Source organism: Narcine bancroftii, chromosome 3, assembly GCF_036971445.1.
Source record: "Narcine bancroftii isolate sNarBan1 chromosome 3, sNarBan1.hap1, whole genome shotgun sequence".
Taxonomy (NCBI): Eukaryota; Metazoa; Chordata; class Chondrichthyes; order Torpediniformes; family Narcinidae; genus Narcine; species Narcine bancroftii.
In genome coordinates, this window is record NC_091471.1 from 235,001,155 (window position 1) to 235,021,383 (window position 20,229).

The 20,229-nt window shown below is 60.4% G+C and overlaps 2 protein-coding genes across 3 annotated transcripts; one reads left to right on the top strand and one right to left on the bottom strand.

Annotated features, from left to right (window-relative positions):
• The first annotated feature begins 6,639 nt into the window (after positions 1 to 6,639).
• ube2s (ubiquitin-conjugating enzyme E2S) lies at positions 6,640 to 11,812 on the top strand. Of its 2 annotated transcripts, none has more exons than XM_069927064.1 (4): positions 6,640 to 6,795; positions 8,536 to 8,683; positions 9,980 to 10,170; positions 10,562 to 11,812. In XM_069927064.1, the coding sequence occupies exons 1-4, from the start codon at positions 6,736 to 6,738 to the stop codon at positions 10,838 to 10,840; spliced, it is 678 nt and encodes a 225-aa protein (XP_069783165.1). In that variant the 5' UTR covers positions 6,640 to 6,735; the 3' UTR covers positions 10,841 to 11,812. The 2 variants fall into 2 exon arrangements, with proteins under 2 accessions (XP_069783165.1, XP_069783164.1); XM_069927063.1 differs by lacking the exon at positions 6,640 to 6,795 and adding an exon at positions 6,907 to 7,038.
• Positions 11,813 to 18,434: 6,622 nt separating this feature from the next.
• On the bottom strand, positions 18,435 to 20,154 carry LOC138756785 (uncharacterized). Its single transcript, XM_069923172.1, has 2 exons — positions 19,374 to 20,154; positions 18,435 to 19,255 (listed from the first exon to the last, which is right to left on the bottom strand). The coding sequence occupies exons 1-2, from the start codon at positions 20,152 to 20,154 to the stop codon at positions 18,435 to 18,437; spliced, it is 1,602 nt and encodes a 533-aa protein (XP_069779273.1).
• Between the last annotated feature and the right edge of the window lie 75 nt (positions 20,155 to 20,229).

Here is a 20,229-nt window from a genome sequence, read left to right on the forward strand (position 1 = left end):
TGTGTGAGCCCCAATACCCAGAGGTCTCTCTGTTGTACAACACACCCCACTGTTCACCGTCTCGGTCCCCATACCCTGAGGTCCTTCTGTTCTTCCACACTGTTGAGGATCATACCAATAACCCCATTCTCTGCCTTCCAAAATACATCATTTCACACGTATCCAGACTGAAATCCATCTGCCACTTCTCCTTCCAACTCTGCATCCATTCTAACCAGGGTAGGATGTACCCTGTTCCACAACCTTTGTAAGGCACCAAGGCATCTGGGAATACAGATGGATAATTCCCTGAAAGTGACATCGCAGCTGGGTAGGGTTGTGAAGTGAGCTTTTGACATATTGGCCTTCATCAATCAAAGAATTTAGCATGGGAGTTGGGATGATGTGGTAAAGTTGTACAAGACATTGGTGAGGCCAAATTTGGAGAATTGTGTGGAGTTCTGGTCACCGAACTACAGGAAGGATATCAATAAGATTGAAAGAGTGCAGAGAAGATTTACTAGGATGTGGCCCAGACTCGAGGGCAAGGTTAAATAGGTTAGGACTATATTCCCTGGAGTGTTGGAGAATGGGGGTAGATTTGAAAGAGGTATATAGATGGAGTAAATGTAGGTCAGCTTTTTCCACTGAGGTTGGGTAAGATCCAAACCAGAGGACATGGGTTAGGGGTGAAAGGGAGATGTTAAAGGAGAACATTAGGGGGAACCTTCATGCAGAGTGGTGGGAGTTTGGAACGAGCATGGGTTTGAACAGAGACACAGGGAGGGGGGTTTGAACAGGGGAATGGGAAGCGGAGGGTTTCACAGAGACAGGGAGGGGGGCAGAGGGGGGTGATCAGCTCTATCAATGACTCCAAACCTGTAGAGTGAGGAAAAGGAGGCTTTATTACACTTTAGACTGGTCGCTGGCCTGATTCCAAGTGCTCGACTAAGGACAGGGAGAGGGAGGTCGACCTTTATTCCAGAGTCACAAGGGGAGGAGTTACCAGGGAGCTCAGCATTTACTTATTCCTACCACCACATTCACCCCCTTTTTTAAAACCAAAACCGCACTGGGTTAAAATTCCTAGAGACTCAGCTGGCCAGGTGGTCTCCTTTGCCTCTGTGACTGGTGCAGTTCCACGCGAGGTATAATGGTCGGCTCCATTGCCGGTCGTGTGTCCTGAGGCTGGGGAGGGAGGGCTTTGATGGAGGTGGGGCTTGGTTTAATGTGGGGCAGTTATGTTGGCTGGAGCAGCTGGAGCAGGGTACAGAATGTACGGCGTGATTGTGGGTGGGTTGCTGACCTGCACCGAGTCCCTGGCAGTATGGGTGTAGGTAGGGGCTGGGTTAAAGAAGATGGGGAGTGGGCAGGGGTCTCTGGCATGCGCCAGGTCCCAGGCGGGGACCGTGTCCTCATGGCCATCTGGGTACACCATGTAGGCATTGTGATGTAATATTTGGGAATGTTTTTTGGGAGATAAATTGGTAAAATTAGAGTATGTTACATACATACACATTTTAAAACAGATCTTATTTGAAATACTGAAGAATTCATATTCAGTAACTTTACAGAAATTATGGAGAATGCTATCCACATTTCACAAGTAGGTGCTAATTGAAATGATGTCATGAAATGAATGGACTAGAGACACTCTGGCTGTTTGCAAGAGGTTTGACAGAGTGCACAGAAAGGTCACTCCTGGGTTCTTCTTTACCTAAAACAACAGATGGGAGCAAAAGACTAACTCCTATTGTTTGCTGGAGAAGGAGAAAGAGACTGATCTTTGGCTTGGCTTCGCGGACGAAGATTTATGGAGGGGGTAAATGTCCACGTCAGCTGCAGGCTCGTTTGTGGCTGACGTCCGATGCGGGACAGGCAGACACGGTTGCAGCGGTTGAAGGGGAAAATTGGTTGGTTGGGGTTGGGTGTTGGATGACTGATCAGTCACAGCTGAAATAACCAGAAGCTTGTTGGAACTGAAACAGAAAGCTCCAGAGTGGCGGATGGTTGGAAGTGCTCCTCTTGGAATAAGTGGAACAGAATGGAACTCTGTGTTAGCCTGAAAGAAAAAGGTTATCATCTGGAGAACCCTGATAGGGTAAGTTTCATCAGCAAGACATTGAGGTGACTAATGGTGGTACCTCATTTGTGGAAATCCTGGAACAACAAATCTCTCTCTGCAAACCCTACAAACCTTCCTGAGTGGTAAACGTTTACCTTTCGAGCACCAAAGCCTAGTGAACTTTATACATGTTAAATTCTGTGCACAGTATAAGAATTGCCTGCAACTAGTGAACTTGGAGAATGAGAAGTGAGATTGAACTGTGAACCAAAGAACTTTTCTTAAATTTACACACGCATCACATGCACATGCGCTTAGAGTTAGAACAACTTTTGTTTCAGTAACTACTTGTCTTGGTGAATGTCTATTGCTGCTGGGTTTTGGGGTCCTTTGGGCTCGTAACAGCATACTGAGGGTTGACATGCAGGAGTCACCTCTTCGACCAACGGGTCGGACGTGACCCCTTGAATAGTTCCAGAGTAGGACGGGTCCCGGGGGATGAGAGCCAAAGTGGTAAACACGCACGGGCCCACAAGGCCGACCCCCTGGTTGAGCAGGTGTTTGTTCCTCCAACACGCAAACCATAACTGCGCCTAAATCAGGTACCCCAGCGGCAGGGAAGACACAATCTCGATCAGGGACCTGGCACCAACAGGGGCACCCACTGTTACACAACAGCCCCCACTGCCCCAGGACCACGCTGGCCCGACGCATCTCCCCTGCCCTGGATATCTGTGGGACACCCAAGACCACGTCGGCCTGCCACGTTTTCCCCACTTTGGGCACCCCGTACACATTCAAACTGCAGGGAACGACCCTCCAATGCCTCACATACGTTCTGACTCTGGCTGCCCCAGACACCCTACCGCGCTGCGCCACAGCAGCCATCCGGCACCCACCCCAGATCCCTCTGACTAGCACCCTTGCCTACCTTTTGCAATGAGCCAACCCCAGGACGGTCACAGAGACTCCGACGGCCGCCGAACCATCTGAACTTGTAAATATATAGGGACCTGTCTGTGGAAGATTGTCATGTAACCTCCACGCACCCGGACAATTTTAAAGAAGGGGGTGAATGTGGCCTACACCAGGGTGGGACCTGTCCACCCCACCACAGGATATAAGCCACATCCGGCTCCTCTCGAGGTCAGTCACTCACGAGCAAGGTAAAGCTGGCCACAGTAGAGACTTGAATTTGAATAAAGCCTGCTGTTTCAGTCTTTGAATCTTGTGTCTGCTTTACTGTCACCACAGTGCATCACAGGGGGTCGGGGAGTGGAGAGGAGAGGGGTTAGAGAGACAGGGAGGGGATTTGAACAGGTGGTCGAGGAGCAGATGCGGGTACAAAGACAGGGAGGGGATATGAACAGGGGGTCAGGGAGCAGAGGGGGTTAGAGAGACAGGGAGGGGGTTTGAACAGGGTTTCGGGGAGTGGAGAGGGTTACAGAGACAAGGAGGGGGGATGGAACAGGGGGATGGGGAGTGGAGGGGGTTTGAACAGGGGGACGGGGAGTGGAGGGGGTTACAGAGACAAGGAGAGGGGTGGAACAGGGGGACGGGGAGTGGAGAGGCTTTGGAACGGGGACGGGGAGTGGAGGAGGTTTGAACAGGGGAACGGGGAGTGGAGGGGGTTTGAACAAGGGGTCAGGGAGTGGAGGGGGTTTGAACAAGGGGTCAGGGAGTGGAGGGGGTTTGGAATGGGGACGGGGAGTGGAGGGGGTAACAGAGACATGGAAGGGGGGGTGGAACAGGGGGACGGGGAGTGGAGGGGGTTTGGAATAGGGGGACAGGGAGTGGAGGAGGTTTGAACAGGGGGACAGGGAGTGGAGGGGGTTTGAACAAGGGGACGGGGAGTGGAGGGGGTTTGAACAAGGGGACAGGGAGTGGAGGGGGGGTTTGAACGGGGACGGGGAGTGAAAGGGGTTTGAACGGGGAAGGGGAGTGGAGGGGGTTTGAACAAGGGGGCAGGGAGTGGAAGGGGTTTGGAACGGGGGATGGGGAGTGGAGGGGGTAACAGACAAGGAGGGGGGGTGGAACAGGGGGACAGGGAGTGGAGGGGGGTTTGAACAGGGAGATGGAGAGTGGAGGGGGGGTTTGAACAAGGGGACAGGGAGTGGAGGGGGGGTTTGAACAAGGGGACGGGGAGTGGAGGGGGTATGAACAGGGGTTGAGGAGCGGAGGGGGTTAGAGACAGGGGGACGGGGAGTGGAGGGGGTTTGAACAGGGGGACGGGGAGTGGAGGGGGTTACAGAGACAAGGAGAGGGGTGGAACAGGGGGACGGGGAGTGGAGGGGCTTTGGAATGGGGACGGGGAGTGGAGGTTTGAACAGGGGAACGGGGAGTGGAGGGGGTTTGAACAAGGGGTCAGGGAGTGGAGGGGGTTTGGAATGGGGACGGGGAGTGGAGGGGGTAACAGAGACATGGAGGGGGGTGGAACAGGGGGACGGGGAGTGGAGGGGGTTTGGAATGGGGGACAGGGAGTGGAGGAGGTTTGAACAGGGGACGGGGAGTGGAGGGGGTTTGAACAAGGGGACAGGGAGTGGAGGGAGGGTTTGAACGGGGACGGGGAGTGAAAGGGGTTTGAACGGGGAAGGGGAGTGGAGGGGGTTTGAACAAGGGGGCAGGGAGTGGAAGGGGTTTGGAACGGGGGATGGGGAGTGGAGGGGGTAACAGACAAGGAGGGGGGGTGGAACAGGGGGACAGGGAGTGGAGGGGGGTTTGAACAGGGAGATGGAGAGTGGAGGGGGGGTTTGAACAAGGGGACAGGGAGTGGAGGGGGGGTTTGAACAAGGGGACGGGGAGTGGAGGGGGTATGAACAGGGGTTGAGGAGCGGAGGGGGTTAGAGACAGGGGGACGGGGAGTGGAGGGGGTTTGAACAGGGGGACGGGGAGTGGAGGGGGTTACAGAGACAAGGAGAGGGGTGGAACAGGGGGATGGGGAGTGGAGGGGCTTTGGAATGGGGACGGGGAGTGGAGGTTTGAACAGGGGAACGGGGAGTGGAGGGGGTTTGAACAAGGGGTCAGGGAGTGGAGGGGGTTTGGAATGGGGACGGGGAGTGGAGGGGGTAACAGAGACATGGAGGGGGGTGGAACAGGGGGACGGGGAGTGGAGGGGGTTTGGAATGGGGGACAGGGAGTGGAGGAGGTTTGAACAGGGGACGGGGAGTGGAGGGGGTTTGAACAAGGGGACAGGGAGTGGAGGGAGGGTTTGAACGGGGACGGGGAGTGGAGGGGGTTTGAACAAGGGGACGGGGAGTGGAGGGGGTTTGAACAAGGGGGCAGGGAGTGGAGGGGGTTTGGAACAGGGGGACGGGGAGTGGAGGTGGTAACAGACAAGGAGGGGGGGTGGAACAGGGGGACAGGGAGTGGAGGGGGGTTTGAACAGGGAGATGGAGAGTGGAGGGGGGGTTTGAACAAGGGGACAGGGAGTGGAGGGGGGGGTTTGAACAAGGGGACGGGGAGTGGAGGGGGTATGAACAGGGGTTGAGGAGCGGAGGGGGTTAGAGACAGGGGGATGGGGAGTGGAGGGGGGTTTGAACAGGGGTCAGGGAATGGAAGGGGGTTTGAACTGGGGGATGGGGAGTAGAAGGGGTTACAGAGACAAGGGGGGGTAGAACAGGGAGTTAAGGGGTTTGAACAGGGGACGGGGAGTGGCGGGGGATCTGAACAGGGGGACGGGGAGTGGAGGGGGGTCTGAACAGGGGGACGGGGAGTGGAGGGGGGTCTGAACAGGGGGACGGGGAGTGGAAGGGGGTCCGAACAGGGGGACGGGGAGCGGAGGGGGGTCTGAACAGGGGGACGGGGAGCGGAGGGGGTCTGAACAGGGGGACGGGGAGTGGAAGGGGGTCCGAACAGGGGGACAGGGAGTGGAGGGGGGTCCGAACAGGGGGACGGGGAGTGGAGGGGGGTCTGAACGGGGGGACGGGGAGCGGAGGGGGGTCTGAACAGGGGGACGGGGAGTGGAAGGGGTTCCGAACAGGGGGACGGGGAGTGGAGGGGTGTCTGAACAGGGGGACGGGGAATGGAAGGGGGTCCGAACAGGGGGACGGGGAGTGGAGGGGGGTATGCAACAGACATGATGTCCTCAGGTGGGATCTTTCCATGCACCCACGATCCCAATCTCTGAACTGCACTCAGCAGCACCACCAGGAGACCCCTCCATCTAAGTGGAGGTCAGTCCCACAGGTGGTCCCTTCCCCATGACGTCACAGGGCGCCGCTAGTTGATTGGCTGACCTGTCCGCAATGCCTCGTCTGTGCCCTCTCACCCATCGCGTCATCTCTAGAATTTGGGAGATCACGAAAGAGGAAATTCGTGAGAGAATTTATTCGTTCTCTGTTTTTCAATGAAAATTGGACAAAATTATCAAATAAAGTGGAATTACACCTAAGATTTACATACTTTAGCCCTCTCGCCTTCATTCCTAGCATTAGGCGAGGTTTTTGGGGAATATTTCAGCATCCAACTGTTTCATGGATCTTTTTCCCTTTAAAGGTTTCCCCTGAATAGTCTTCATGGCAAGCTGTCAATCAGCCTGCCGATCCTGGCTGTGATTGGCTTATGTCTGCGGCAGAAGACCCGCCCTTTTGCGGTAGCGGTTGGGCGACAGTTGGAGCGTGCGTGCGGGAGGAGGGCGACGGGATTTGAAAAGCGGCCAATCAGTGCGCGGGACGGTCGAACCGCGGTCCCATATGGTGTCTGTCGAGAGGTGCTGGTTGGAGGAGCGTGGCGATTGGCGTAGTGGGTTGCCGGTGATTAGCCATCATGGGAATGCGGTGGTGATTGGTGGAGAGAAGGCTCTCGGGTCATGATTGGCGATGCGGTTCTGGAGGGAGGGGAGGGCATGAGCGGTGGGCGGGAGCCGGCGCCGGTTGGTTGATTTAGCCGAGGAGGCGGGATGTGATCATGGGAGCCGTCCCTGATTGGCTTCGCTGAAGCGAAGGAGGTGGGATTTGGTCGAGCGAGAGAGAGGCGGCGAAGCCAGGATGGCGGCTGTGAGTGAGGCCTAGTCGGCAGGCTGTGGAGGAGAAGGATACACGCAGGGAGAGGGAGCGCCCCATTCAGGGGGGAGGGAGAGGGTGCTGAGGGAGGGGAGAGAGGGAGCGTCCCACACAAGGGGGAGGGAGAGGGGACAGGGAGAGGAGAGAAGGAGCGCCCCGTTCCGTGGTGAGGGAGAGGGGGCTGAAGGATGGGAGAGAGGGAGAAAGGAAGCGCCCCACTCAGTGGTGAGGTTGAGGGTGCACAGGGAGGGGAGAGGGAGCGCCCCACTCAGGGAGAGGAAGCGCTCCATTCAGTGGGAAGGGAGAGAGGTTGAGGGTGCACAGGGAGGGGAGAGGGAGCGCTCCATTCAGTGGGAAGGGAGAGAGGGAGCGTCCCACACAAGGTGGAGGGAGAGGGAGGGGGACAGGGAGAGGAGAGAGGAAGCGCCCCACTCAGTGGTGAGGGTGCACAGGGAGTGGAGAGGGAGCGCCCCACTCAGTGGGGAGGGGAGAGGGAGCGCCCCACTCAGTGGGGAGGGGAGAGGGAGCGCCCCACTCAGTGGGGAGGGGAGAGGGAGCGCCCCACTCAGTGGGGAGGGGAGAGGGAGCGCCCCACTCAGTGGGAGGGGAGAGGGAGCGCCCCACAGTGGGGAGTGGAGAGGGAGCGCCCCTCTCAGTGGGGAGGGAGAGGGGACAGGGATGGGAGAGGGAGCACCCCACTGAGTGGGGATGGAAACGGGGCTCTGAGTGAGGAGGGGACTGAATGAACAGGGAGTGTGGAGGAGCCTGGGTGAACGGGCAATGTAGAGGGACCTGGGTGAACGGGGAGTGGGGAGGGACCTGGTGAACGGGGAGTGGGGAGGGGTCTGGGGGAGTGGGGAGGGGTCTGGGGGAGTGGGGAGGGGTCTGGGGGAGTGGGGAGGGGCCTGGGTGAACGGGGAGGGGCCTGGGTGAACGGGGAGGGGCCTGGGTGAACGGGGAGGGGCCTGGGTGAACGGGGAGGGGCCTGGGTGAACGGGGAGGGGCCTGGGTGAACGGGGAGTGGGGAGGGGCCTGGGTGAACGGGGAGTGGGGAGGGGCCTGGGTGAACGGGGAGTGGGGAGGGGCCTGGGTGAACGGGGAGTGGGGAGGGGCCTGGGTGAACGGGGACTGGGTCTGGGTTTGGTTGAATGGGGCGGGGGTGGTGAATGGGAGTTTGGAGGAGCCTGGGTGAATGGAGAAGGGTCTGGGTGAACGGGGAGTGGGTGAACGGGGAGCGGGGAAGGGTCTGGGCGAACGGGGAAGGGTCTGGGCGAACGGGGAAGGGTCTGGGCGAACGGGGAAGGGTCTGGGCGAACGGGGAGAGGGAAAGGGTCTGGGCGAGCGGGGAAAGGTCTGGGTGAGCGTGGATGGGTCTGGTTGAACGGGGAGCGGGGAGGGGTCTGGTTGAACGGGGAGCGGGGAGGGGTCTGGTTGAATGGTGGTGTGGGAGCCCTCTGAATGTGAATCTTCTTCACCCCTTCGATGCTGCAGAATGCCAATGTGGAAAACCTCCCCCCCCACATCATCCGGCAGGTGTGGAAGGAGGTCTCCACCCTCTCTGCAGAGCCCCCTGAGGGCATCAAGATCATCACCAACGAGGAGGACATCACTGACCTACAGGCCACCATCGAAGGGCCAGGTAGGGAGACTACACTCCAGCTAGTAGGGGTAATAGGGCATCTCCTTTCATGGGCTATATGGGGCTGTGAGGAGGGAGTCATTATGGGAACTGACAGAGGACTGTGGGGTGGGAGTCACTTTGGGGATTGACGGGGCTGTGGGGAGGGAGTCACTGAGAGGATTGACACAGGTCTGGGGAGAGTGTCACTGGGGACTGACAGGTGACTGTGTGGAGTGTGTCAGTGTAAGACTGATGGGTCTGTGGGTTAAGTTTCAGTGTGGAGACTGACAGGGGTCTGTGGGGGGGGATCAATTTGGGGACTGACAGGGCTATATGGAGAATGTGTGTGAAGAGGGTGTGTGAGAAGAGAGTGTGCGAAGAGAGAGTGCGGGGGGAGAGAGTGTGCGGGGGGAGAGAGTGTGCGGGGGGAGAGAGTGTGCGGGGGGAGAGAGTGTGCGGGGGGAGAGAGTGTGCGGGGGGAGAGAGTGTGCGGGGGGAGAGAGTGTGCGGGGGGAGAGAGTGTGCGGGGGGAGAGAGTGTGCGGGGGGAGAGCGTGCGGGGGGGAGAGCGTGCGGGGGGGGGAGCGTGCGGGGGGGGGAGCGTGCGGGGGGGGGAGCGTGCGGGGGGGGGAGCGTGCGGGGGGGGGAGCGTGCGGGGGGGGAGCGTGCGGGGGGGGAGCGTGCGGGGGGGGGGAGCGTGGGGAGGGAGCGCGTGGGGAGGGAGCGCGTGGGGAGGGAGCGCGTGGGGAGGGAGCGCGTGGGGAGGGAGCGCGTGGGGAGAGAGCGCGTGGGGAGAGAGCGCGTGGGGAGAGAGCGCGTGGGGAGAGAGCGCGTGGGGACTCACGGGGCTGTGCGGACTGACAGGTGGCTGTAGGGAGGGAGTCAGTGTGGGGATGGAAATGGGGCTCTAGGGAGGGAGTCATTGTGGGGATGGAAATGGGGCTCTGGGGAGGGAGTCAGTGTGGGGACTGATAGGTGGCTGTAGGGAGGGAGTCAGTGTGGGGACTCACATGGGGCTGTGGGGAGGGGGTCAGGGTGGGGACTGGCATGGAGCTGTTAGCAGGGGGTGGTCACACGTCCCCTGTCTTGTATTTGGGAGGGGGCATCATGGACGTTGAAGGTTTAGCCAGTCTGGGAATGGACTCACTGAGACACAGGTACAGTGTTCCATCACATGCTTCATGAACACAGGAGGTTGTTTACATGGATGTTGGACTCTCTTTTCCCCCCTCCCCCCCCCTTCCCCCTCAACCCTCTCTCTGCACCACCCCCCACCCACTCCTCCTTCTCACCCATCTGCTTCCCCCCTCCCCAGACGGGACGCCGTACGCTGGTGGTCTGTTCCGGATGAAACTCGTGCTGAACAAGGACTTCCCTTCCTGCCCGCCGAAGGCGTTTTTTCTCACCCGCATCTTCCACCCCAATGTCAGCCCGAGCGGGGAGATCTGCGTCAACATCCTGCAGAGGGACTGGCGGCCCGAACTGGGGCTGCGGCACGTTCTGCTGGTGGGTGGGCGGTGTGGGATTGGGAGGGGTTGGGGTAGAGGAAGTGGGAGGGGATGAGGATGGGGAAGGGTGTGGAAAGGTGGTTGTTTGAGGGGATGGGGTGGGAAGGGGAGGAGGAATGGGGGGGTCTGGGTTTGGAGGGATGTGGCTGAACTGATGCTCTGGCACTTCCTGCGGTATCACCAATATCCCTCGGGGTGTGGGGTGCATATCTTCATCCTTGACCATCCCTCCCCCCGCCTCACTGCCGTGGAGCCACCCCTCCCTCAGTGCTGATTATCTCTCTCTCTGTTCCTCCTCCTTGCCTGTCTCATCCCTCTATCTCCCTCCTCAACCCCTCCCTCTGTCCCTTCACCTCCCTCCCGTCTCGCTTTTCCCCCTTGCTCCCCAGACCATCAAGTGCCTGTTAATCCAGCCAAACCCAGAGTCTGCGTTGAATGAGGAGGCTGGACGGCTGCTCCTGGAGGAGTACGGGGAGTATGCCTCGCGTGCCCGCCTCCTGACGGAGATCCACGCCCGCGGGCGGGCCCACGAACCCTCGCCGCCCACTGCCTCTGCCCCTGCTTCCCCGCCTCTGCCCCCCGACGGACCCCTGGCCAAGAAGCATGCTGGAGACAAGAGGCCCCCCAAGAAGAAGGGCGAGAAGAAGCGGGCGCTGCGCAGGCTCTAGGACCTTGTGTAACACCTCCTCCGGGCTCCCACAAAGGCCAGGGTGCTAGGATCCTGCAGCAACCTTTTGGAAAACAAGGGTGCGAAGACCCTGCGGCAACCCTACCCCGGTCTCTTGGACCCTGCGGCAACCCTACCCCGGTCTCTTGGACCCTGCGGCAACCCTATCTTGGACTCTGCACCCCCCTCACCTCGACTGTTGGACCCCACCACAAACCTGTCCTGGAGACCAGGAGCTACAGGACCCTGCAGCACTCCTCACCCAGGCTTCTGGACCCAGTGACATCCCTGCCCCGGAGATCAGGGTGTCTCAGATCCTGTGGCACATGTCCCAGGTGGTCTAGGACCTTGTGGAACTCCTCACCCAGAAATCAGGACCCTGCAGAAACCCTCTCCCTGGCTTTAGGCCTTGCGGCACCCCTCTCCAAGAGACCAGGGCTCTAGGACCCTGCAGAACTCCTCCCTCAGAGACCAGGGGCTCCAGGACCCTGAGGAACCCCTCTCCTTGGCTCTCAGCCCTGCGGCACCCCTCCCCCAGAGATCAGGGGCTCCTTTTTCACTTTTGTAACAAAAAAATGTAACGACAAAAAAAACCCTTGATGGCCCCTTTGCTCTGGTCTTTGGGACAGGGTTGGTTCTGACCACTGTGTAAGTTATTATTGGTGTTAACCCTCCTTCCCCCTCCCAAACAGACAGTTGCCACTCTGTCCCCCTCTCGACATTTGCAACCCCCTTAACCTTCCCCCCCCCCCTCACAGTGTCCTCACACACTCACAGTGTGTGACAGGACAGGGGAGAGTGAGCTTCACTCTGTAGGGTAGAGGGGGCTTCACTCTGTGTCCCACCCGAGTGTGTGACAGGACAGGGGAGAGGAAGCTTCGCTCTGTGTCCCACCCCGATTCTTCCCTGTTCTCTTCCCTGTAAATAAAGGAGATGACTGCATTGAGTTTATATTAAACCTTGTGTGTGAGAATTCATCGACCCAGCTGTCTATGTCTGTGAGAGGTGGATCAAATTTCTGGTCACATCACATTTGGAGTATTGTATTCAGTTCTTCTTCTTTGGCTTGGCTTCGTGGACGAAGATTTATGGAGGGGGTAAGGCCCACTAAAGGATGTGGAAGCCATGGAGATTTATCAGGGCATTGTTTGGTCTGGCAAACAAGTCTTATGAGGCAAGGTTAGCAGAGCTCTGGGGCTTTTCTGTTTGAAGTGTAGAAGGATGGGAGGAGATTATGAGAGGCATAGATAGGATGGACAGCCAGAGTCTTTTACCAAACTGGCGTCTGTACAAAGTGAAGGGAGGGAACTTTAGGGGAGACATCAGGGGTAAGATTTTTTACACAGAGTGGTGGATGCCTGGAATGCCTTACCAGGGGTGGTGGTAGAGGCTAGTAAAGACTCTTAGGCAAATTGATGTAAGAAAAATAAAGGGTTCTCGATGTGAGAGAGGTAAGGATTAGATTGTGGAGTAGGTTTATATGGAACAACATAACATCGTGGGCCAAAGAGCCTGCACTGTGCTACAACGTTTCTCAAATGGCCGAACTTCACACAGAGAATGCAGGCTCAGTTTCAACATTTCAGAAACATTTGTACAGGTAACTGGATGGGAGGGATGTTGAGGGCTCTTCTGGATGCAGATTGGTGGGAACAGAATACTCTGGAACAGAAGGGCGTGCTTTTACACTGTTGGGTTCCTGACAGAGCTGCAGATGTAAAAACAGATCTCAGCAAGAGGGTTCATCCTCGTCGGCCGCTCTGGGAGGTTTGATCGAATGGGACCTGAGGTAAGAGCAGAATTGGCTTCCTGGTAGAAAGCAGAGTGTTTTTTGGATGGGGGGACTGTGACTCGTAAGCCAGAGGGTTATGATATTGTTCCAACATACTTGATCAAACATTCAGGGTGTAATCAGCAGGTTTGCAGGTGAAATGAAAGTGTCTGGCATTGAAGGCAGTCTCTGGAATTCGTAGCATGACCTTGATCGGTTGGGCAGAAAGGTGGTGGATTGAATTTAGTAGAGGATTTGAAGGAGCTGTAATTAGGCAGGTTAAACGTGAGTAGGGCATAAACAGTGAATGATATCGATCTGTGGGAGTGTTGTTGAACAGAGGGATGGGTGTGGTGGGAATGTTGTGGAGCAGACGGATCGGGGGAGGGCGGTGAGGGATCAGGGGAGTGCGGTGGAGCAGAGGGATCGGGGGGGAGTGCGGTGGAGCACAGGGATCGGGGGAATGCGGTGGAGCAGAGGGATCGGGGGGAGTGGGGTGGAGCAGAGGGATCGGGGGAGTGCGGTGGAGCAGAGGGATCGGGGGTATTGCGGTGGAACAGAGGGATCGGGGGGAGTGCGGTGGAGCAGAGAGGTCAGGGGAAAGTGGAGCAGAGGGGTCGGGGAGTGGGGTGGAGCAGAGGGGTCGGGGAGTGGGGTGGAGCAGAGGGATCGGGGGGAGTGCGGTGGAGCAGAGGGATCGGGGTATTGCGGTGGAACAGAGGGATCGGGGGGAGTGCGGTGGAGCAGAGAGGTCAGGGGAAAGTGGAGCAGAGGGGTCGGGGAGTGCGGTGGAGCAGAGGGGTCAGGGGGAGTGCGGAGGAGCAGAGGGGTCAGGGGGAGTGCGGTTGAGCAGAGGGGTCGGGGGAGAGCGGTTGAGCAGAGGGGTCAGGGGGAGTGCGGTTGAGCAGAGGGATCGGGGGAGTGCGGTGGAGCAGAGGGATCGGGGGGAGTGCGGTGGAGCAGAGGGATCGGGGGGAGTGCGGTGGAGCAGAGGGATCGGGGGGAGTGCGGTGGAGCAGAGGGATCGGGGGGAGTGCGGTGGAGCAGAGGGATCGGGGGGAGTGCGGTGGAGCAGAGGGATCGGGGGGAGTGCGGTGGAGCAGAGGGATCGGGGGGAGTGCGGTGGAGCAGAGGGATCGGGGGGAGTGCGGTGGAGCAGAGGGGTCAGCGGGAGTGCGATGGAGCAGAGGTGTCGGGGAGTGCGATTGAGCAGAGGGGTCAGCGGGAGTGCGGTGGAGCAGAGAGGTCAGGGGAAAGCGGTGGAGCAGAGAGGTCAGGGGAAAGCGGTGGAGCAGAGGGGTCAGGGGGAGTGCAGTGGAGTAGAGGGGTCAGGGGGAGTGCGGTGGAGCAGAGGGATTGGGGGAGTGCGGTGGAGCAGAGGGATCGGGGGAGTGCGGTGGAACAGGGATTGGGGGCGTGAGGTGGAGAAAAGGGATCGGGGGAGTGCGGTGGAGCAGAAAAATCGGGGGTGGAGCAGGGGAATCGGGGGAATAACGGTGGAGTAGAAGGATCGGGGGAATGTGGTGGAGAAGAGGGATCGAACGAGCAGAGGGATCGGGGGAGTGCGGTTGAGCAGAGGGATCGGGGGAGTGCGGTGGAGCAGAGGGATCGGGGGGAGTGCGGTGGAGCAGAGGGATCGGGGGGAGTGCGGTGGAGCAGAGGGATCGGGGGGAGTGCGGTGGAGCAGAGGGATCGGGGGGAGTGCGGTGGAGCAGAGGGATCGGGGGGAGTGCGGTGGAGCAGAGGGATCGGGGGAGTGCGGTGGAGCAGAGGGGTCAGCGGGAGTGCGATGGAGCAGAGGTGTCGGGGAGTGCGATTGAGCAGAGGGGTCAGCGGGAGTGCGGTGGAGCAGAGAGGTCAGGGGAAAGCGGTGGAGCAGAGAGGTCAGGGGAAGTGCAGTGGAGTAGAGGGGTCAGGGGGAGTGCGGTGGAGCAGAGGGATTGGGGGAGTGCGGTGGAGCAGAGGGATCGGGGGAGTGCAGTGGAACAGGGATTGGGGGCGTGAGGTGGAGAAAAGGGATCGGGGGAGTGCGGTGGAGCAGAAAAATCGGGGGTGGAGCAGGGGAATCGGGGGAATAACGGTGGAGTAGAAGGATCGGGGGAATGTGGTGGAGAAGAGGGATCGAACGAGCAGAGGGATCGGGGGAGTGCGGTGGAGCACAGGGATCGGGGGAATGCGGTGGAGCAGAGGGATCAGCGGAGTGCGGTGGAGCAGAGGGAGTGCAGTGGAGCAGGGGGAATGCTGGAGCAGAGGGATCAGGGGGATTGGGGAGTGTAGTGGAGCAGAGGGATCGGGGAAGAGCGGTGGAGCAGATGGATCGGGGGAGTGCGGTGGAGCAGAGGAATTGGGAAGAGTGCGGTGGAGCAGAGGGATTGGGGGGAGTGCGGTGGAGTAGAGGGGTCAGGGGGAGTGCGGTGGAGCAGAGGGATCGGGGGAGTGCGGTGGAGCAGAGGGAGTGGGGTGGAGCAGGGGGAGTGGTTAAGCATGGGGATCGGGGAGTGCGGTGGAGCTGAGGGATCGGGCGAGTGCAGTGGAGCAGAGGGTTTGGGGGAGGGGTGGAGCAGAGGGATCGGGGGAGTGCGGTGGAACAGGGATTGGGGGCGTGAGGTGGAGAAAAGGGATCGGGGGAGTACGGTGGAGCAGAAAAATCGGGGGTGGAGCGGGGGAATAACGGTGGAGTAGAGGGATCGGGGGAATGTGGTGGAGAAGAGGGATCGAACGGGCAGAGGGATCGGGGGAGTGCGGTGGAGCACAGGGATCGGGGGAGTGCGGTGGAGCAGAAAAATCGGGGGTGGAGCGGGGGAATAACGGTGGAGTAGAGGGATCGGGGGAATGTGGTGGAGAAGAGGGATCGAACGAGCAGAGGGATCGGGGGAGTGTGGTGGAGCACAGGGATCGGGGGAATGCGGTGGAGCAGAGGCATCGGGGGAGTGCGGTGGATCAGTGGCATCGGGGGAGCGGTGGAGCAGAGGGATCGGGTGAGTGCAGTGGAGCAGAGGGTTTGGGGGAGTGGGGTGGAGCAGAGGGATCGGGGGAGTGCGGTGGAGCAGAAAGATCGGGGGTGGAGCGAGGGAATCTGGGTGAATAGCGGTGGAGTAGAGGGATCGGGGGAATGTGGTGGAGAAGAGGGATCGAACAAGCAGAGGGGTCGGGGAGTGCGGTGGAGCAGAGGGATCGGGGGAGTGCTGTGGAGCAGAGGGATCGGGGGAGTGTGGTGGAGAAGAGGGATTGGGGAAGTGCAGTGGAGCAGAGGGATCGGGGGAGTGTAGTGGAGCAGAGGGATCGGGGGAGTGTAGTGGAGCAGAGGGATCGGGGATAGTGCAGTGGAGCAGAGTGATCTGGGGGAGTGCTGTGGAGCAGAGGGATCGGGGGAGTGTAGTGGAGCAGAGGGATTGGGGATAGTGCAGTGGAGCAGAGTGATCTGGGGGAGTGCGGTGGAGCAGAGGGATCGGGGGAGTGCGGTGGAGCAGAGGGATCGGGGGAGTGCGGTGGACAGAGGGATCGGGGGAGTGCGGTGGATAGAGGGATCGGGGGAGTGCGGTGGAGCAGAGTTATCTGGGGGAGTGCGGTGGAGCAAAGGGATCGGGGGAGTGTGGTGGAGCAGAGTAATCGGGTGAGTGCGGTGAAGCAGAGGGATCGGGTGTGTGCAGTGGAGCAGAGGGATCGTGGGAGTGTGGTGGAGCAGAGTGATCGGTGGAGCAGAGGGATTCCGGGAGTGGCATTGGGCAGACGGATGAAGACAGCAGAGGCATCGGGGGGAGTGTGGTGGAACAGAGGGATCGTGGGAGTGCAGTGGAGCAGAGGGTTCGGGGGAGTGAGGTGGAGCAGAGGGTTTGGTGGAGCGTGTGGTGGAGTGGGAGATCGGTGGGAGTGCGGGAGATTGGGGGGAGAACGGTGGAGCAGAGGGATCGGGGGAGAACGGTGGAGCAGAGGGATCGGGGGAGAACGGTGGAGCAGAGGGATCGGGGGAGTACGGTGGAGCGGGGGGAGTGCGGTGGAGTGGTGGAGCAGAGGGATCGGGGAGTGCGGAGGAGCAGAGGATTCGGGAAGTGCAGTGGCGCAGAGGGATCGTGGTGAGTGCGCTGGAGCAGAGGGATTGGGGGAAGAGCTGTCGAGCGGAGTAGTGAGGTGGAGCAGAGGGATCAGTTGAGTGCAGTGGAGCAGCGGGATTGGGGGAGGGCGGTGGAGCATGGGGAGTGGTGGAGCAGAGGGATCAGGGGGATCGGGGAGTGCAGTGGAGCAGAGGGATCGGGGGTATTGCGGTGGAGCAGAGGGGTCGGGGGGAGTGTGGTGGAGCGGGGGATCAGTGGTAGTACGGTGGAGCAGAGGGATCGGGGGAAGTGCTGTCGAGCGGGGTAGTGCGGTGGAGCAGAGGGATCTGGGGAGTGCAGTGGAGCAGAGTGATTGATGGAGAAGAGGAGTCGGGGGAGTACCATGGAGCAGACGGATCGGGCGAGCAGAGGCATCGGGAGTAGTGTGGTGGAGCAGAGGGATCGGGGAGTGCGGTGGAGCAGAGGACTCGGGGAGTGCGGTGGAGCAGAGGAATTGGGGGAGTGCGGTGGAACAGAGAGATCTGGGGGAGAGTGGTGGAGCAGAGGAATCGGGGGAAGTGCTGTCGAGCGGAGGAGTGCGGTGGAGCAGAGGGACCGGGTGAGTGTAGTGGAGCAGAAGGATCGGGGGGGGGTGCTTTTGAGCGGAGGAGTGTGGTGGAGCAGAGTGATCGGTGGAGCAGAGGGATCGTGGGAGTACCATGGAGCAGACGGATCGGGCGAGCAGAGGCATCGGGGGAAGTGTGGTGGAGCAGAGGGATCGGGGATTGCTGTGGAGCAGAGGGAACGGGGGAGTGCGGTGGAGGAGAGGGATCGGGGGAGTGCGGTGGAGCAGTGGCATCGGGGGAGTGTGGTAGAGGAGAGGGAGGGCGGTGGAGCATGGGGAGTGGTGGAGCAGAGGGATCAGGGGGGTCGGGGAGTGCAGTGGAGCAGAGGGATCGGGGGTAGTGCGGTGGAGCAGATGGGTCGGGGGGAGTGCGGTGGAGCAGAGGGATCGGGGGAAGTGCTGTCGAGCGAGGTAGTGCGGTGGAGCAGAGGGATCTGGGGAGTGCAGTGGAGCAGAGTGATCGATGGAGGAGTCGGGGGAGTACCATGGAGCAGACGGATCGGGCAAGCAGAGGCATCGGGAGTAGTGTGGTGGAGCAGAGGGATCGGGGTGTGCGGTGGAGCAGAGGGATCGGGGTGTGCGGTGGAGCAGAGGGATCTGGGGAGAGTGGTGGAGCAGAGGGGTCGCGGGGAGTGCGGTGGAGCAGAGGGGTTGCGGGGAGTGCGGTGGAGCAGAGGGGTCAGGGGGAGTGTGGTGGAGAAGAGGAGTCGGGGGAGTGCGGTGGAGCAGAGTGATCGGGGAGTGCGTTGGAGCAGAGGGATCGGGGGAGAGTGGTGGAGCAGAGTGATCAGTGCAGCAGAGGGATCGTGGGAGTGTCATGGAGCAGACGGATCGGGCGAGAAGAGACATCGGGAGGAGTGTGGTGGAACAGAGGGATCGGGGGAGTGTGGTGGAGAAGAGGGATCGAGTGAGTGCGGTGGAGAAGAGGGATCGAGTGAGTGCGGTGGAGCAAGGGGAGTGCGGTGGAGCGGGGGGAGTGGTGGAGCAGAGGGATCAGGGGGAGTGCGGTGGAGCAGAGTTGTTGGTGGGGCGTGTGGTGGAGCAGGAGATCGGCGGGAGTGCGGGAGATTGGGGGTAGTGTGGTGGAGCAGAGTGATCGGGGGAGTGCGGAGGAGCAGAGTGATCGGGGGAGTGCGGAGGAGCAGAGGGATCAGGGAAGTGCGGAGGATCAGAGGGATCGGGGGAGTACGATGGAGCAGAGGGATCGGGGGAGAGCAGTGGAGCAGAGGGATCGGGGAGTGTGATGGAACAGAGGGATCAGGCAAGCAGAGGGATCGTGGGTAGTCCAGTGGAGCAGACAGATCGGGGTAGGTGCGGTGGAGCGGTGGAATCTGGCGGAGGAGTGGTGGAGTAGAGGGATGGGGGGATGTGGTAGAGAAGAGGGATCGGGTGAGCAGAGCGATCGAGGGAGTGCGGTGGAGCACAGGGATCGGGGGAGTGCGGTGGAGCACAGGGATCGGGGGAGTGCGGTGGAGCAGAGGGATCGGGGGAGTGCCGTGGTGCGAGGGGAGTGTGGTGGAGTGACAGGAGTGCGGTGGAGCAAGGGGAGTGCGGTGGAGCAGGTGGAGTGGTGGAGCAGAGGGATCAGGGGGAGTGCCGTTGAGCAGAGGGATCGGGGGAGTGAGGTGGAACAGAGGGTTTGGTGGAGCGTGTGGTGGAGTGGGAGATCGGTGGGAGTGCGGGAGATTGGGGGTAGAGTGGTGGAGCAGAGGGATCGGGGGGTGTGCGGTGGAGCAGAGAGGTCAGGGGAAAGCGGTGGAGCAGAGGGATCGGGGGAGTGTAGTGGAGCAGAGGGATCGGGGGAGTGTAGTGGAGCAGAGGGATCGGGGGAGTGTAGTGGAGCAGAGGGATCGGGGGAGTGTAGTGGAGCAGAGGGATCGGGGATAGTGCAGTGGAGCAGAGTGATCTGGGGGAGTGCTGTGGAGCAGAGGGATCGGGGGAGTGCAGTGGAGCAGAGGGATTGGGGATAGTGCAGTGGAGCAGAGTGATCTGGGGGAGTGCGGTGGAGCAGAGGGATCGGGGGAGTGCGGTGGAGCAGAGGGATCGGGGGAGTGCGGTGGACAGAGGGATCGGGGGAGTGCGGTGGACAGAGGGATCGGGGGAGTGCGGTGGAGCAGAGTGATCTGGGGGAGTGCGGTGGAGCAAAGGGATCGGGGGAGTGTGGTGGAGCAGAGTAATCGGGTGAGTGCGGTGAAGCAGAGGGATCGGGGGTGTGCAGTGGAGCAGAGGGATCGTGGGAGTGTGGTGGAGCAGAGTGATCGGTGGAGCAGAGGGATTCCGGGAGTGGCATTGGGCAGACGGATGAAGACAGCAGAGGCATCGGGGGGAGTGTGGTGGAACAGAGGGATCGGGGGAGTGCAGTGGAGCAGAGGGTTCGGGGGAGTGAGGTGGAGCAGAGGGTTTGGTGGAGCGTGTGGTGGAGTGGGAGATCGGTGGGAGTGCGGGAGATTGGGGGGAGAACGGTGGAGCAGAGGGATCGGGGGAGAACGGTGGAGCAGAGGGATCGGGGGAGAACGGTGGAGCAGAGGGATCGGGGGAGAACGGTGGAGCAGAGGGATCGGGGGAGTACGGTGGAGCGGGGGGAGTGCGGTGGAGTGGTGGAGCAGAGGGATCAGGGGGAGTGCGGAGGAGCAGAGGATTCGGGAAGTGCAGTGGCGCAGAGGGATCGTGGTGAGTGCGCTGGAGCAGAGGGATTGGGGGAAGAGCTGTCGAGCGGAGTAGTGAGGTGGAGCAGAGGGATCAGTTGAGTGCAGTGGAGCAGCGGGATTGGGGGAGTGTGGTGGAGCAGAGTGATCGGGGGAGTGCGGTGGAGCAGAGGGATCGGGGGAGTGCGGTGGAGCAGTGGCATTTGGGGAGTGTGGTGGAGGAGAGGGAGGGCGGTGGAGCATGGGGAGTGGTGGAGCAGAGGGATCAGGGGGATCGGGGAGTGCAGTGGAGCAGAGGGATCGGGGGTATTGCGGTGG